This window comes from Scyliorhinus torazame, unplaced genomic scaffold (assembly GCF_047496885.1).
Source record: "Scyliorhinus torazame isolate Kashiwa2021f unplaced genomic scaffold, sScyTor2.1 scaffold_709, whole genome shotgun sequence".
NCBI classification, from domain to species: domain Eukaryota; kingdom Metazoa; phylum Chordata; class Chondrichthyes; order Carcharhiniformes; family Scyliorhinidae; genus Scyliorhinus; species Scyliorhinus torazame.
The window spans coordinates 61,214-77,246 of NW_027308436.1; the positions used below are offsets into that span (position 1 = coordinate 61,214).

The 16,033-nt window shown below is 41.4% G+C and overlaps 1 protein-coding gene across 5 annotated transcripts in view; it reads left to right on the plus strand.

Moving 5' to 3' along the window:
- Window positions 1-16,033, plus strand: part of LOC140406607 (abl interactor 1-like) — a 60,682-nt gene that overhangs the window by 41,904 nt on the left and 2,745 nt on the right. For 3 of the 5 annotated variants that reach the window (XM_072494604.1, XM_072494607.1, XM_072494606.1), the window contains 3 exons: window positions 412-588; window positions 9,140-9,226; window positions 10,846-11,031. In XM_072494604.1, coding sequence (XP_072350705.1) covers window positions 412-588; window positions 9,140-9,226; window positions 10,846-11,031 — 450 coding nt within the window. The remainder of the gene's footprint in view (window positions 1-411; window positions 589-9,139; window positions 9,227-10,845; window positions 11,032-16,033) is intronic. The other 2 variants (XM_072494608.1, XM_072494609.1) reach the window with 2 other exon arrangements.

Consider the following 16,033-nt stretch of genomic DNA (forward strand, 5'->3'; position numbering starts at 1 on the left):
TGGTATAGTGAGAATTCGTTTTTTCGAGTTGCATGCTGATAACATGTTCAGAATCAACAGGAAATTTGGAACTCTTGCGAAATATGGTTGAAGAATGGCTAAAGTATATATCGCCTGATGTCTTATGATTTTCCTAAAAATGCAACGCCGAACAGGAGCTGTGACAGAATGGAAGAAGGGACTTTCTTGAGTGAGAAAACTGTCAATTGATTTTAGTGGAACTTGTAGGAATTTCAGGTCTTGCACGAGTGTGATTAAACTGAAACTTAATTCTGTCCCCTCACTTTATTTATTGTGCTCTGGCTGGTTCAAGGATTCACATTTTCTTCACCAATCATATCTGCCTTTCAGAAATTATGGAATAATGCATATTTCTTCTTTCCTCCCCTGCTGTGACTTTAATGCTTTCAGCTGGCCCTGGTTCGGCTCCTAGCTCCCAGTACAGTACCATGACCAGACAGATCTCTCGGCATAATTCTACCACCTCTACGGCATCTTCAGGGGGCTTCAGGCGAAATCCTTCGGTGACTTCCCAGTTTTCTGTGCAGCCTCATGTTAATGGTGGCCCTCTCTATGCTCAAAATTCAAGTAAGGCTTTTACTTTAATACTGCTTCTAAATATACGATGCTCATCGAGTGACACTTTAATTAGCTCTCAATGCAATGCATATTTAGTTATCTTTATTGTGTCATGAATCTTTCTACACTTGGTAAAATTCTGACTTCGTAGCATGGGTTGTATGTTCATTTCTATATGACCTGTACTTTGCTCATATCTATCTTCCTGAGTTGCCTGAAATGATTGGAATCCTCAGCAGATTGTTCAGCACTGAAATTAGATTTTTTAAATATGCAGCAGCAATTTTCTTGGGGAAGAGAAAATTGTTCCTGATATGTGAGACTACATTGTGGTGAAAGTGGATTTTTAGAACAAAGTATTCTTAAAACCGGTTGTTAGACCCTACCCAAAGTAAACTGACTGAACTATTTTAGATGGCTTAGTCAACAGTAGACTGTGCAGAGCGTATCGTACTAGCATTCCAAGTTTCACTGTTGTGCAGCATAAATTCCAAATCATGTTTCTATGTCTGTCTCTTTTTTTTTGTATGGGCGGTTCTGTGAAATTGAATGCTTGGAAGTCATTGGGGTGGCGGGAGAAAATATCCCAGCAGGGAAACAGGCAGCTGTTCAGTGACAGCTAAGTTTTCCAAATATTAGAAGCATGTACATGCTTCAGTTGGCTGGATCACTACATTTCCAGCATTACACATAACTGATGGATTTGCAATTGCAACGGCTTTAAAAGGCTTTCTTTGAATCATCACATTTATAATGCATGTCCAAAATAAACCTGTGTATCAAAAATGAAGAATCACCTGATTTATATTGTTGGTTTGGCTACAATGGGTCTGACTTGGAGTCAGCAAACCAGCTTGTTTGCACCCATATGCAAAATTTGAATTAAGCCTATGGAATGTGCAACTAGCATGATAACTGAGCAGTTTGCCAAGGCAGCTTCTCCATTTGTAATTATGTAAAACTTTTTTTTTGTTGTTGAAATGACTTTAATTCTTTTTGCAGTCATCTAATTTGCTTTCAGTAAGTTCACCATCTGCTTTTTAAAAAAAAAAGTGACCAGGTTTAAGGTTGAGGGAAAATTGTAATGGCTTAAATTTTATGCAGATGCATATTTGCACTTCTACAAAGACAAACATAGAACAAACTGTGCCGAAGGAGGCCATTCGGCCCATCGAGTCTGCACCGACCCACTTAAGCCCTCACTTCCACCCTATCCCCAAAACCTAATAACCCCATCTAACCTTTTTGGACACTAAGGGCAATTTAGCATGGCCAATCCACCTAACCCGCACGTCTTTGGACTGTGGGAGGAAACCGGAGCACCCGGAGTAAACCCATGCACACACGGGAGAATGTGCAGACTCCGCACAGACAGTGACCCAGCGGGGAATCGAACCTGGGACCCTGGCACTGTGAAGCCACAGTGCTAGCCACGTGTGCTACTGTGCTGCCCTGAACTAATAGAACTTTGGTCAAATGAGTAGGGATTTCTGGTTCAACTCCAATCACTAATCAGATAATTAAAACAGTCCATTATAGAGTGCCTTTTAACATAGTAAAACGCCACCAAGACCTTTTTTAATAAAATAGACAGGAGCATCACGAGCTTCGTGTGGGCAGGGAAAGTTCCGAGAGTAAGGAGGGGGTTCCTTCAGCGTAGTAGGGACAGAGGAGGATTGGCACTACCGAACTTGGGCGATTACTATTGGGCCGCCAATGTGGCAATGATACGTAAACGGATGATGGAGGGTGAGGGAGCGGCGTGGAAAAGACTGGAGAGAAAGTCCTGTAAAGGGACGAGTTTAGAGGCGCTGGTGACGGCGCCGCTACCGATCTCACCTAAAAAGTTTACCACGAACCCGGTGGTGGCGGCAACATTGAATATCTGGGGACAGTGGAGGCGACAGAGAGGGGTGCGGGGAGCCCTGGTGGGGTCCCTAATCAGGAACAACCATAGGTTCGCCCCAGGAAGAATGGATGGAAGATTTCAGAGCTGGTACCAGTTGGGAATTAGGAGGGTGGGAGATTTATTTATAGATAGGACTTTTGGGAGCATTGGAGGAAATGTATAAGTTGCCCCGGGGAAATTTCTTGAGATATATGCAGATGAGGGCATTTACTAGACAACAGGTGAGGGAATTTCCGTTGCTCCCGACACAGGGGATACAGGACAGGGTGCTTTCAGGGGTGTGGGTCGGAGAGGGCAAGGTGTCAGAGATTTACCGAGAGATGAGGGAAGAGGGGAGGAGTCGGTGGGCGAACTAAAAGGAAAGTGGGAAGAAGAACTAGGGGAGGAGATAGAGGAGGGTATGTGGGCTGATGCCCTAAGCAGGGTAAATTCCTCTTCCTCATGCGCCAGGCTTAGCCTGATTCAATTTAAGGTGCTACATAGAGCACACATAACGGGAGCAAGATTGAGCAGGTTCTTTGGAGTGGAGGACAAATGTGGGAGGTGTGGCGGGAGCCCGGCAAACCACGCACCTATGTTTTGGGCGTGCCCGGCACTGGAAGGGTATTGGAAGGGAGTGACGGGAGTGATTTCGCGGGTGGTGAAGGCCCGGGTCAAACCAGGCTGGGGGTTAGCTCTATTTGGAGTTGCGGAAGAGCCGGGAGTGCAGGAGGCGAAAGAGGCCGATGTCGTGGCCTTTGCGTCCCTAGTAGCCCGGCGCAGGATCCTACTCATGTGGAAGGAGGCGAAACCCCCCGGACTGGAGGCCTGGGTAAATGATATGGCGGGGTTCATTAAACTGGAGCAGATAAAGTTTGCCCTGAGAGGATCGGCTCAAGGGTTCACCAGGCGGTGGCACCCATTTAACGTTCCCCTAGGTAGTCGAGAGAGGGAAGACAGATGACCAGCAGCAGCAACCCAGGGGGGAGGGGGGGGGGTAGTTTAGTTTAGGTCAAAGATAAAGGGGTTTTGTTACTTGTGTATTGTTAAAAATTGCGTTTGCTTTGTAAGAGGGGAAAAATTGTTGTTTGGGAAAAAAATTTCAATAAAACATATTTTTAAAAAAACATAGTAAAACGCCTGAAAGTACTTCACAGGAGCATTATCAAATATTGGCACACACACAAGGGAGATATTGAGTCAAATGATGCAAAGCTTTGCCAGAGGTTGATTTTAATGAAGGTGTTAAAGGAGCTATTACGGAGTTCGGGGTCTTGACAGGTGAAGACATGTCTGCCAATGACGACACCTGAAACAAGGGATGCCGTTCAGCTAGAATTGGAGAAGCTCCGATATCTTGGGGAGGGTTGTAGGACTACAGGACGTAACAGACCTAGGAATGATGATTTTAAAATGGAGGCATTGCTTAGCCAGTTACTACTGTAGGTCATTGAGCACTGGGGTAATAGTGTGAGTTAGGATGTTCAGGCAATCAGGAGCAGGAACCCTGGCTGTTCATCCCGGTTAAATCCACAGGTGCTATCATAGTTAACATCAACTAACTAATCATTGAAAAGTAATCAAATCCAAGGGTTTCTGGCCAATAGAGCTTTGCTAATTTTGCTAGGCTCGAGAAAAAAGATTTTGCTTAATTCTGACAGTAAATAGGCTTCACTGGTGAAGCCCTTTCCATTATATTTTTAAAATCAAAGCAGATTAAAAGTGATTGGCCATATCACTGTCACTTAACCATGATGTAGTAATTCACATGAGTGACTGTAGGTGATAATTTCACTTCTGAAAGGAGGGTGAGTATTTAACTGAGCAATTCTATAAATCCTGATTTATTTGTTCCCATCCTTATTTATTTTGTGGTCCTGTGAAGATTTACTAAACATTACAGATTGAGTAGGAAAAGAGTATCTACTGTAATGAAATTAAAAATCAACCTGTTCCCCAAGGTTTTAGCAAGAAAAAAATTACCAGTCAATAAAAGATGATACTAAGCTGAAGTGCAGTTGCACCTTTTTACATTTTTGTTACCTTTTCCAGAATGCTATCTTGTGATTGTGGGGAAGTATTGTTCTTCAAAATAAAGTTCGACATTTCAGTTCCGCAAAATGGAATAATGCTTTGGTTTATGTGCAAGAGAAACATGTCTGCCTCCTTGGTATACATTTATGCCAGCCATGGTTATCCTCAAAAGCATCTGTTGTCCAGCTATAACCCAGAGTTGTGTGGCTCTTTTCAGATTTTTTTATTTATTATTATTATTATTATTATTATGTTGCCTCTTTCATGCTGTCTTCCATATGTGTTCTCAAGAATTCACTGCAGTCACACTAGTCTGACCCCGGTGTTTAAGTTGGCATACAAGTTTTTAATCTTTCTAAACATGAAAAATCCAGTTGCTCAATATTTTGGTTAATCAGTTTAGCTCGGGTACAGCAGTGTTCATGTAGCATTTTGCAATTACAGTGTAACGTGTACAAACAGGCGTCTGCAAAATAATTACTGAGAAATCTTTAAGCTTGTATGGTTAAAGAGAGAAGTTCTAAAACCACAGACTCTTATCAATTATAAATTATGGACAATCTTCACTTCACCAAACTTAACAACGTAACTCACTGGGGCGTAAAATACTGGACACCCATTGCAAGGTGGCTGCATCTTTTGTGAAAGAAACAGCCTTTGTGGAACGTGAAAAACTATGCAACATCCATAACAGCAGAGAAACCGCACTCTCTTTGCAGTTGAATGCTTGCACGGCATCATACTGTTATGGATGCTGGCTTTTGTCTAATGGATAATTCGTTATTCATTTCTTCCACAAAACCTGCTGCTCAATGCTCACAAAATTCACCAGCCTCCCCAATAAAGAAAAATGCATTTGAACAGTGATTGTTACGTCATTTCCTACCCCAGTGCCACTTCAATATGCTCTTGCAGCATCTGCTGGTAACTCCCTCTTTCCTGACTCTGCATCATCTCTTCCTCTGCTTCTGATGGTGGATCATCTTTTAAGGATCTGTGGCTTTATGGGGTGATGGTGGATAGTGTTGCTAACTTTTGCCTTAGTTTAATTGCTCTGTTCTATCACCTTTGCTCTTGAGTCGCCAGGTATCTTTCTGATACCGCCACGTGGTTCAAGTCCGAGTAATGATCAATAATCCAATACACCGCTTAGTAAGAGTTAAATTAAAGCACATTTATTATATACAGTAATCGATACTCCTGCATAAATTCTACGTCTCAGCTGCTTCCTACAACTAACAGGCCAATACTTAACTTGGAAATGGCCCACCAGGTCAGGGAAACGAATAGCCTTTCGTTCGGGTTCTGAGCCTGCGGGATTCGAAGCTGGTACAGATTGATAGCTAGGAGTGCCTATCTCGTTGCGAGCGTTGAAGTAAGACTTACTGGATGTTTCGCGATGGCTGGACCGGTCACTGTCAAGGGTTGGTCTGCGTTGCTGAGTGACCCGGTCAGAAGAAGATGCAGCAGGGTGCGGAAGGATGGCAGACGGGTCGATTTGAACTTGGACTCTATTCTTATAGTCCCCAGGAGCTTCCCGCCTTTCGGGGCGGACCCTGTACCTGGTTCCAAGCGATTGGACTTTGTCTCAATCACTTGGTTCGATTTTTTTCCAATGCTGGAGTGATTCCTTGATCGATGGGCGGCCTTGAGCAAATCGTTCACCTCCCTTTGTGTAGGCTTCTGCTGGCGCCGACGAGTCTGGGTTGGCTTTGTGTGTCTAAAATGTTGCACATTGTTCCCGGGGATTGCTCATTACTATGCAGCTGGCTGGTGTTTTGTTGTGCTGATGATTACTGGTATCGATCTTGTCTGGCCTTCCCAGAGGTGAATACACAGTCTACCTGCAGCTGCTCGTTTTAGTCCTGTTGGCTGATTTTCCCATCATCCTTTGCCGTTCGCCATTTTAAATCGGGGTTAGCCATTCTAAATCAGGAGTTAGCCATTTTAACTGGCTACAAATAGTTGTCCCACGTCTTTGTCTATGATTTGTAGAGTGATGGGCACTCTTATATAATTAAAACACAGTTCATTACTGAAGTTGCATGTTGCTTCCAAGAGTGAATGGTTTGAATTGTGTGGCTATTTGGATGACAAAACTGTTACATGAACAGAGCTGAATGCTGGTGTGTGAGAAGGGGCATTTGTAACATTATAGTTGGTTAGGTACTGATCTTCTCAGCTGGTTCTTCCAATATTGTCAGTAAACCTTGCAGTATATACAATGAACGTCTTGAAAATAAGCACGCCTACAAAAAAAGACAGCTGATACCATTTCCTAAATTGTCTGCAATTTGCAGAGTTCACTGTTTTTAAGATTAGGCTTATATTTTTGAATATCAGTGTTTTGCAAAAGTACCATTTTAGATTTGCGATCTCTGGAACTTTGTGGCCTCAAAATGCCAGGAGTGGTGTTGATGTTTGTATTTTTAATTAGCATTAACTTACCAGCTGAATAAAAAGGAATTATTTTTGGCTGCATTTCCCCACATTTCTTCACATATTTAAAAATGTGCACACGAGAGCAATGCAGATCCTGTGCTCAAAAATTTGCAGTTCAAGGAGTTATGATGTTTGATCTCTTATTCAGGATATTTACTTAATATCTTTGTAGGAAGTACTTTTTAAAAAGCTTTAAATGTAGTCCAATTGCCAATCATTTATTTCCCCCTCAATAATACTGACGGCCTTACAGAATTGGGCTTCATTAAAACTCTTAAGACCTCCCATTGCCCAGTATAGTTTTAAAATTCCAATCCATCAGATAATATGGGTGGGATTTTCACGCAAACCGCTGTGTGTTTCGTGGCAGTGGATGTGGCCAGCCATTGGCTGGTGGCGGGATCTTCTGGTTCTGCATTGTTGGCTGGGTTTCCCGTTGAATTTACCCCTCCCTGCTGGGAATCCTGCAGTGGGGGTGCACCGTTGGTAGGATCGGAAGATCCTGCCGCCGTGACCGGCTGGAAAATTCTGGCCAATGTCCCAGAAAAACACACATTCCTTCTCCTCCTCTTGCTGTGCTGTAACTGCCATTCTATATGACCCTGTTCGCCCTCCCACGGACAGCTCTTCCTTTCATTCAAAGCTTCAGAAACTTTCCTACTAATCTTTGGCCTTTTAAAATCAAACTTTGTTACTAAATATGCTTCTTGCTTTCCCTATTCTAGTCTGGTTAGCATCCTACACTTTGGACTTTGGCCTTTCACATTTGACGTCTCAAAAGTACATTCACCTTGCCAGGCCCAATATGATAATTACTCCAATTTAATTTGTGATGATTTTTTTCTTGATCACAGGTAATGTCAGCTGGTTCTTAGCCGTTATTATGCACAGATTGCTGAATGTTTGTGACAAAAGGAAGATGGTTGTTGTTTAGTCATCTCGGCCCCAAGAAATTCCTGCAGGAGTTCCTCGGGGCAGTGTCCTAGGCCCAGCCATCTTCAGCTTAATCAATGACCTTCATTTCCATAATATGGTCAAAAGTTGGGATGTTCATTGATGTTTAGCATCATTCACAAATCCTCAGACTGAAACAGTCTGTGTCCAGTTGCAGCAAAACCTTGGCAGCATGCAGGCTTGGGCCGATAAGGGGCAAGTGACATTCATACCTCTCAAATGCCAGCCTATGGCCACCTCTAATCTCTAACTATCTCTCCTTTCCATTCAGTGGTATTACAATTATTGAATCCTGACCATCAACATCCTGGGGTTTACCACTGACCAGAAATTGAACTTGACCAGCCATATAAATACCAGCTAGAAGAGCAGGTGGGAGGCAGGAAATGATATGGTGTGTGACTTGCCTGATTCCCCAAAGCTTGCCCATCTACAAGGTACCAGTCCGAAGTGTGATGGAGTGTGCTCCACTTGCCTGCACGAGTGCAACCCCAGAAAAGCTAGAGCTTGATGCCATCCAGGACAAAGCAGCCTGCTTGATCTACACCAATGTCACTGTCTTCACCCTGGTACACTCTGCCATCTACACTTATGCTTTGCAGCATCTTGCTAAGGCTCTTTTGCCAGCACCCTCTAAATTGTACCACCTACCACCTCACAGGACGATGGCAGAAAATGCATGTGAACGCCATCACCAAACTTTTCCAAGTCGGTTCTCATTAAGTCCAATGCTTTAGTTTATTGTGCTGTTAAATCAATGTATTCATGAATATATCTTGATTAATGGTCATATCTTCAGCAGGATAGCTCCTTCTAACAGTTAGCACAATATATCTATATCCTGGAACATCTGTTTCTGTCCTGGGGAAATGGAGCTTTTTCTATTTCATCTAAAATTTGGGGTGGGTTAACTTGCATTCATAAATGTTGTTGCAGCGGAACCTTATCTACTCTGATAAATATTTAGTATTGGTCTTGTTTTGGGTGTAAAAATCAAGTTGTTATATAATATTTCCAATATAACACTTGTAACGCTCTGATACTAAAACCCTATCAAATACAGTTCCTTAAAAGGTTTCTCTGAAACCTTTATTCCTATACTTGGAGGAATGAGGTTGCATTCCTTCATTAAGCAATTGTATGTTCTCCTTGTGACTCAATGTATGTGATTGACAGCTGCTTGTGTTTGCCTTTTTCCTTCTGCCCCTCACTGTGTTGTTCCAACGTGACTGTTTATGCCAGCATCCCTAGCTCCACCTCCTCCCCCTATGCCTCAACTGACTCCACAGATACCTCTCACAGGCTTCGTGGCCAGGGTGCAAGAAAACAGTAAGTTCCTATGGCTGAGTAGATGCATCCTTTTCTTTACCCACTTAAGGACAGAGAAGTCTGCATGATTGACATTTTCACATACTTGTTTAGGAGATTTCTCTACTGCTGCTGTCATTGTACAGTGCATCACTGGCTGTGTGCTTGTCTGTGTCGCTAAATGTGACTTTCATCACTTATTGACATGCAATATTCAGTTCTTATTCTCATTTTGGTGTACTAGTTTTAAAGTCGGGTGTTATTTGGTTCACTGGGTATCTCAGAACAAACTATTCTTGGTCTGTTTTTATATCCTCTAATTTTAATTGGATTTTTCAAACTAATAAACTGAATAAACTTCTATGCATAATATTCAGATCAATACTTGTTTGCGTGTATGAAGAACAGTAAAGCTCGGGTGTAATATTATTTGACAAGTTGGATATGCAACTATTATTTTTAAAACCTGGTTGGTTCAAGAACTCTCCTTTGTGATTTTTTTTGCCTGGAATGCTAATTTAATTAACTGGATTCAGGCGGACTGTTCTGCATATTGCATATCTAATCTCTGGAAACCATTTCATTTGTCATTTTGTGCATGTTTTAGAAGGGTGGATTAATTTAATCCTCCTGTTAATCCTGCTGCATAGTTTCTGCATTTGTGCAAAGACTGTTCTCTTTTGAAGGTTTTATCTGTATAAAGTTGTGTGCCAGTCCCAACGTATTAAAATCTAGGAATGCAAAGTTGCCACCTGCTGGATAGTGTTGATTGTACTTGGTGATTCTTGAACTTCATTCAAATGGTAAGCCATTCATTTACTCATAGTAACAGCTGGAATTCTACATGAGCATGTCAGGAAAGACGTTTTGAAAGCTGCAACATTTGGATGTCATTTGTATGAAGATGCCTAATCTTACATGGTACAAATAAATCCAAAATTGTCTATCTCCAATACTTCCAGCAATATTGTCAGCTTCCTTGGAAAAAAGATTTATCCAGGTAGTTTTGGGAGTTCTGTACCCCATTGTAAATGGCAACTTTTAAATTTATGTACAGGTTCAGAGCTGCATTTTCTTAGTGAATACAAAATACAGTAGATTTTTAAGTTAAAGTACCTTTACTTCCATTACAGAATACATTTTTCTTGCGATGAATGATCTAACTTCAGCTCTTCTGTAACAATGTAGATTAATGCAAAAATGTGTTGTGAATTAGTTGTTATAACACCACTTTCAAAAATTCAATTTCATTGTGCGCAGTTTTATTTTTGGATCCTGTAGGATAACTTGAAATTTAAGCAAGCTCCGAAAAATATTTTTTACTTTACTATAGGCTGCAATAACATGCATCAAATTATTATCTCCCAATTGAGGAAACTTGGTATTTAATTGAGGCAGTTGGATATACAAGGATCTATGTGCAAATTTTTCATTTCATCAATAGAAATTATGACTAACTTGGCTCAGCATGGTCTGAAACCTCCTCTCTATATATTCTGTCTATCTGCATGGTTTCTTTTCAAAGCCTGCAATACAAAATGCATGTGAAATTAATTGAGTTGAATATTTATTATGTAAATTTATTCATTTTTTTAACTAAATGATATTTAACTTGTATTAAAATTTGCAAACTGTTACAGTTGCTGATAGTCCAACCCCTCCACCACCACCACCACCAGATGATTTACCCATATTTGATGAATCCCCACCTCCACCTCCCCCACCCCCTGTGGACTATGAAGATGAAGAAGCAGCAGTCGTGCAATACAATGACCCATATGCTGATTCAGACCCTCAATGGGCACCAAAGATTTATCTTGAAAAAGGTAAGAGGTTGACTTATTGAGGAATGTAATAACTGATGTAACAAATAATGAATTAAAGGATTTATTGATCAAGAAGAACAACTGTTTCAACAGCACAACTGTGGGTGTACTCCTAACTATGCCCTGGCTCCAACTGCCACCCTCCAGTCCTGGATTCCATGCTCGTGTTCCAACAGCTCAAAGTGCCACATGGCCTGTGAAGGATTGGCCATCAAAGGGACTATATCACCATTAGGAAAGGGAAAAAATCTCTTGTCTATTTGACTAACCTATTTAAACTGAAGTTGGGAGTAAATATATTTTTGATTTCAAGGTTGTCAGCTTGAAACAATAACAATTTTTTAAGAATGATTTTTATCAGACGATTGGAACTCGTGAGCGAGGGTTTCAAATGTGACCCTTCCAGCTCCATGTTTCTTTGGGCCTTCATCTGTCGGTTTTCTGGGATGAAGATCAAGATTATGTAATAGTGTGAATAGCGATAGATTGTTTCCAATGATTAGTGAAATGGTCATCTAAGGGCACAATATAAGATCACAAAAGAATGTGTTTTAAAAAGTAAATGTCGAAAGTGTGGCTAGAATATCTTTGACAGGACATCCGGTTGCGGCTATGCGGAGCTAAGTCGCACATTCGGCGGCTCCCCCATCTAAATCATTAATATATATAGTAAATAGCTGGGGGCCCAGCACTAATCCCTGGCTGTCCTTTGGAAAAATACCCATTTATTCCTTTATTTCCTGTCTTTATATCCCAGTTTTATATCCACCTCAATACACTACCCTTAATCCCATACGCTTTAATTTTGCATGCTAATCTCAGATGTGTGACTTTGTCAGAAGCCTTCTGAAAGTCCAAATAAGCCATATCCACTCGCTCCCCTTCATCAACTCTACAGTTACATCTCAAATAATTCCGGTAGATTTGTCAAGCTTGATTTCCCTTTGATCAATCCATGCTGACTGTCTAATGCTTCCACTGTCTTCCAAGTGCTCTGCTATAGAATCTTTGATAATGGATTGTAAAATTTTTCCCACAACTGATGTCAGGTCTATAATTCCCTGTTTTTTCTCTGCCTCTCTTTTTAAAAAGTGGGGTTACATTAGCTACCTCCAATCTGTAGAAATTGTTCCAGTCTATAGAATCCTGGAAAATGACCACCAGTACATCCACTATTTCTTGGGCCACTTAAGTACTCTGGGATGTAGATTATCAGGCCCTGGAGATTTATTGGCTTTCAATCCCATCAATTTTCCCAACACCATTTCTCTGCTAATTCTGATTTCCTCCAGTTCCTCCCTTTCATTAAAGCCTGTGTTCCCCAACATTTCTGCTTGTCATTTATATCCTCTTTTGTGAAGACTGAACCAAAAGTATTTAGTTAGTTGGTATGCCATTTCTTTGTTCCCCATTCATAAATTCTCCTGTTTCTGATTGTAAGGGACCTACATTTGTCTTCAAACTTTTTCTCTTCACATACCTATAGAATATTTTACAGTCAGCTTTTATGTTCTCCCGCAGACTTCATCTTATACTCTATTTCCCCCATGGTCCTCATTGCTGAATTCTAAACTGCCCCATTTGTATGCTTCTTTCTTGGATCTAATACTATCCCGTGTAAGCCATAGTTTGGCCACCTATCCCATTTTACTTTTGTACCAGATAAGAACAAACAGTTGTTGCAGTTCACCTATGCGCTCTTTGAATGTTTACCACTGCCTATCCACTGTCACTCCTTTCAATAACGTTTCCCAATCTATCATAGCCAATTCGCACCTCATAGCGTTGTAGTTTCCTTTCCTAAAATTCAGGACCCTAGTCTCAATCAACTATGTCACTCTCTCCATCTGCACGGTAGCACTGTTGCTTCACAGTGCCAGGGTCCCAGGTTCGATTCCCGGATCACTGTCTGTGCAAAGTCTGCACGTCCTCCCTGTGTCTGCGTGGGTTTCCTCCGGGTGCTCCGGTTTCCTCCCATAAGTCCTCCCATTCCCAAGTTCCTCCCATAAGGGGCAGCACGGTAGCCTTGTGGATAGCACAATTGCTTCACAGCTCCAGGGTCCCAGGTTCGATTCCGGCTTGGGTCACTGTCTGTGCGGAGTCTGCACATCCTCCCCGTGTGTGCGTGGGTTTTCTCCGGGTGCTCCGGTTTCCTCCCACAGTCCAAAGATGTGCAGGTTAGGTGGATTGGCCATGATAAATTGCCCTTAGTGTCCAAAATTGCCCTTAGTGTTGGGTGGGGTTACTGGGTTATGGGGCTAGGGTGGTGGTGTTGACCTTGGGTAGGGTGCTCTTTCCAAGAGCCGGTGCAGACTCGATGGGCCGAATGGCCTCCTTTTGCACTGTAAATTCTATGAAATCTATGAAATAAGTCCCGAAAGAGTGTTGTTAGGTAATTTGGATATTCTGAATTCTCCCTCAATGCCAGAATGTGACGACTAGGGGCTTTTCACAGTATTTTGTTGCAGTGTTAATGTAAACCTACTTGTGACAATAAAGATTATTATAATTATTATCTTGATGAAAATTTCTATCATGCTATGGTTGCTCATCCCTAAGGGGTCTCTCATAGCTACATTCCAGTCTAGGATCGCCTGTTTCCTAGTTGGGTCATCAATGTATTAGTCCAGAAAACCCCATCCCATGTACACTCCAGGAATTCCTCCTCTATGGCATTGTGACTAATTTGATTTGCCCAATATATATGCAGATCAAAACCACTCATCCTTAGATGTTCCTTTATCGCATGCACCTCTAATTTCCTGTTTAATACCATTTGCAACATCTCCACTGCATTTTGGGGGTCCAAATACAACCCCACCTAATGTTTTTTTTGCCCCTTGGTGCTTCTCAGCTCTACCCATGCAGATTCCACATTGTCGGAGCTAATATCTTCCTCACCACTGTATTAATTTCCTCTTTGACCAGCAATGCAACACCACTGCCTTTTTGCTTGTCCTTCCTAAATACTGAATATCCCTGGATGTTCAGTTCCCATCCCTGGTCACTCTGCAGCTATGTCTCCGCAATCCTGACTATATCATATCCGTTAACATCTATTTGTGAGATTAATTCATCCACTTCATTGTGAATGCTCTGTGTTAAGGCACAAAGCTTTTAGGCTTGTCATTTTAACATGTCCTGTTCCCACAATTTTTCACTCTGGTCCTGTTTGAATCTGGTCCTTGGTCCTATGCCTATCACTTTTCATATTCCAAATTTGTTTTTGTCCTTGATTTTCCCCCTCCTTTGACTCCTTGCCTAGGTTCCCACCCCCCTGCCATTTTAGTTTAAACCGTCCCCAGCCACTCTAGCAAATACACCCCCTCGGACATCCGGTCCTGCCCAGGTGTAACCCGTACAGTTTGTACTGATCCCACCTCTCCCGGAACTGGTTCCAATGTCCCAGGCTGAATGAGGGCCTGGTCTTGAGAATTGCATCAGACTTGCCAGATCCTTCATGTAGTGGAATCTCCCAACAGCTTGGTTTGAAACCATGAATAAACCTACTTTCAAACTACTCACTTAAGCTGACTGTTTGACAGACGGGAGTTATTTTGTGCAAGCATTTTGAACTATTGAGGCATATAGTTATAAAAGCAAATTACTGTGGATGCTGGAATCTGAAACCAAAGAGAAAATGCTGGATGGAAAATCTCAGCAGGTTTGGCAGCATCTGTAGGGAGAGAAAAAAGCTAATGTTTCAAGTCCAGATGACCGTTTGTCAAAGCTAGTTAATCTAGTCATACAATTGGATGTGGTTTAAGTTGCTGTATCTCTAGTACTGATGCAGCATCTCTAGTACTGATGCAGCTTCCATTATATTCCTTTTATGAGTATGTATAAATGTTCTGAAGATAGATAAGGCACCATTTATGTATGAAAACAAATGCAATTGCTATGTTGTGGAAAAAGCTTAAAAATGAAGGGCAGGTAGGATATCCCAAAACGTTTGGTATTTTGCCTTTTTTATTTGAATGATTTGTACAATATTGAAGCTCTTTTAAGGATCATGGCAAATTGCAAGATTTATATGGTTTAGCAGAGTGGGCAAATTGATAGGATATACAATTCAATGTAAAATTATATCCTAACTGTTTGGAGTAGCAGAAATGTAGGGGTGCAGGGTGACACGGTGGTTAGCACTGCTGCCTCGCGGCGCTGAGGACCCGGGTTCGATCCCAGTCCTGGGCCTTTGTCCATGTGGAGTTTGCACATTCTTCCGTGTCTGCGTGGGTTTCACTCCCCACAACCAAAAGATGTGCAGTGTAGGTGGACTGGCCACGCTAAATTGCCCCTTAATTGGATTTTTTTAAAATGTAGGGGTGCAGATACTTAAGATGGGATTTGAGGTATAACTAATGAGATGGTTTTAAAAATATGTGACCATTAAGTATTGTGTGCAGTTCTGTGACATTTTAGTAATGAAAATTCATAAGAATTGTGCCAAAAATGAGATTGTGAAATGGCATTTTGTTCAAGGAATCTTTAGCTTCCAAAATTTAGCAAGGTAATTGTTTTGCTGGTTAGCAAAACGGGGCTCTTGGAGAACAAATGAGTAATTTAGGTTTTGTTGTAAAAGATTAAGACAAAGAATGCTTTAGCACAAATTGACTGAGGTTGGGACAATTAAAATGGAACTGATTAGGTCTTTGAAAAGAAAGTTATAAAAATATCTAGGGAAATAGAATTAGCCTGCATTTGAAGAAATGACACTGACAAATATGACTTTCTGCATTGTATTCTTAAAAACATAGAACACTGTTCGCATCTGTAGATGCTGGACTCTGGCATAGAATATGTAACTTTTATGGTCTCTTGATCTGTGTGGCTTTGGACTATGTTCAGGTCAAAAGTAACCAACAGACGTTTTTGGAAGCCTGAGTGGATTTCAGTTTTATAGAGTACTTCAGTTTCTGTATCATTTCCCATCTCTGCATATATTTTAAAACATTTTATTTTTATTTTTTCTCTTTGCTTACATTTTTAGTTTCCTTTCATT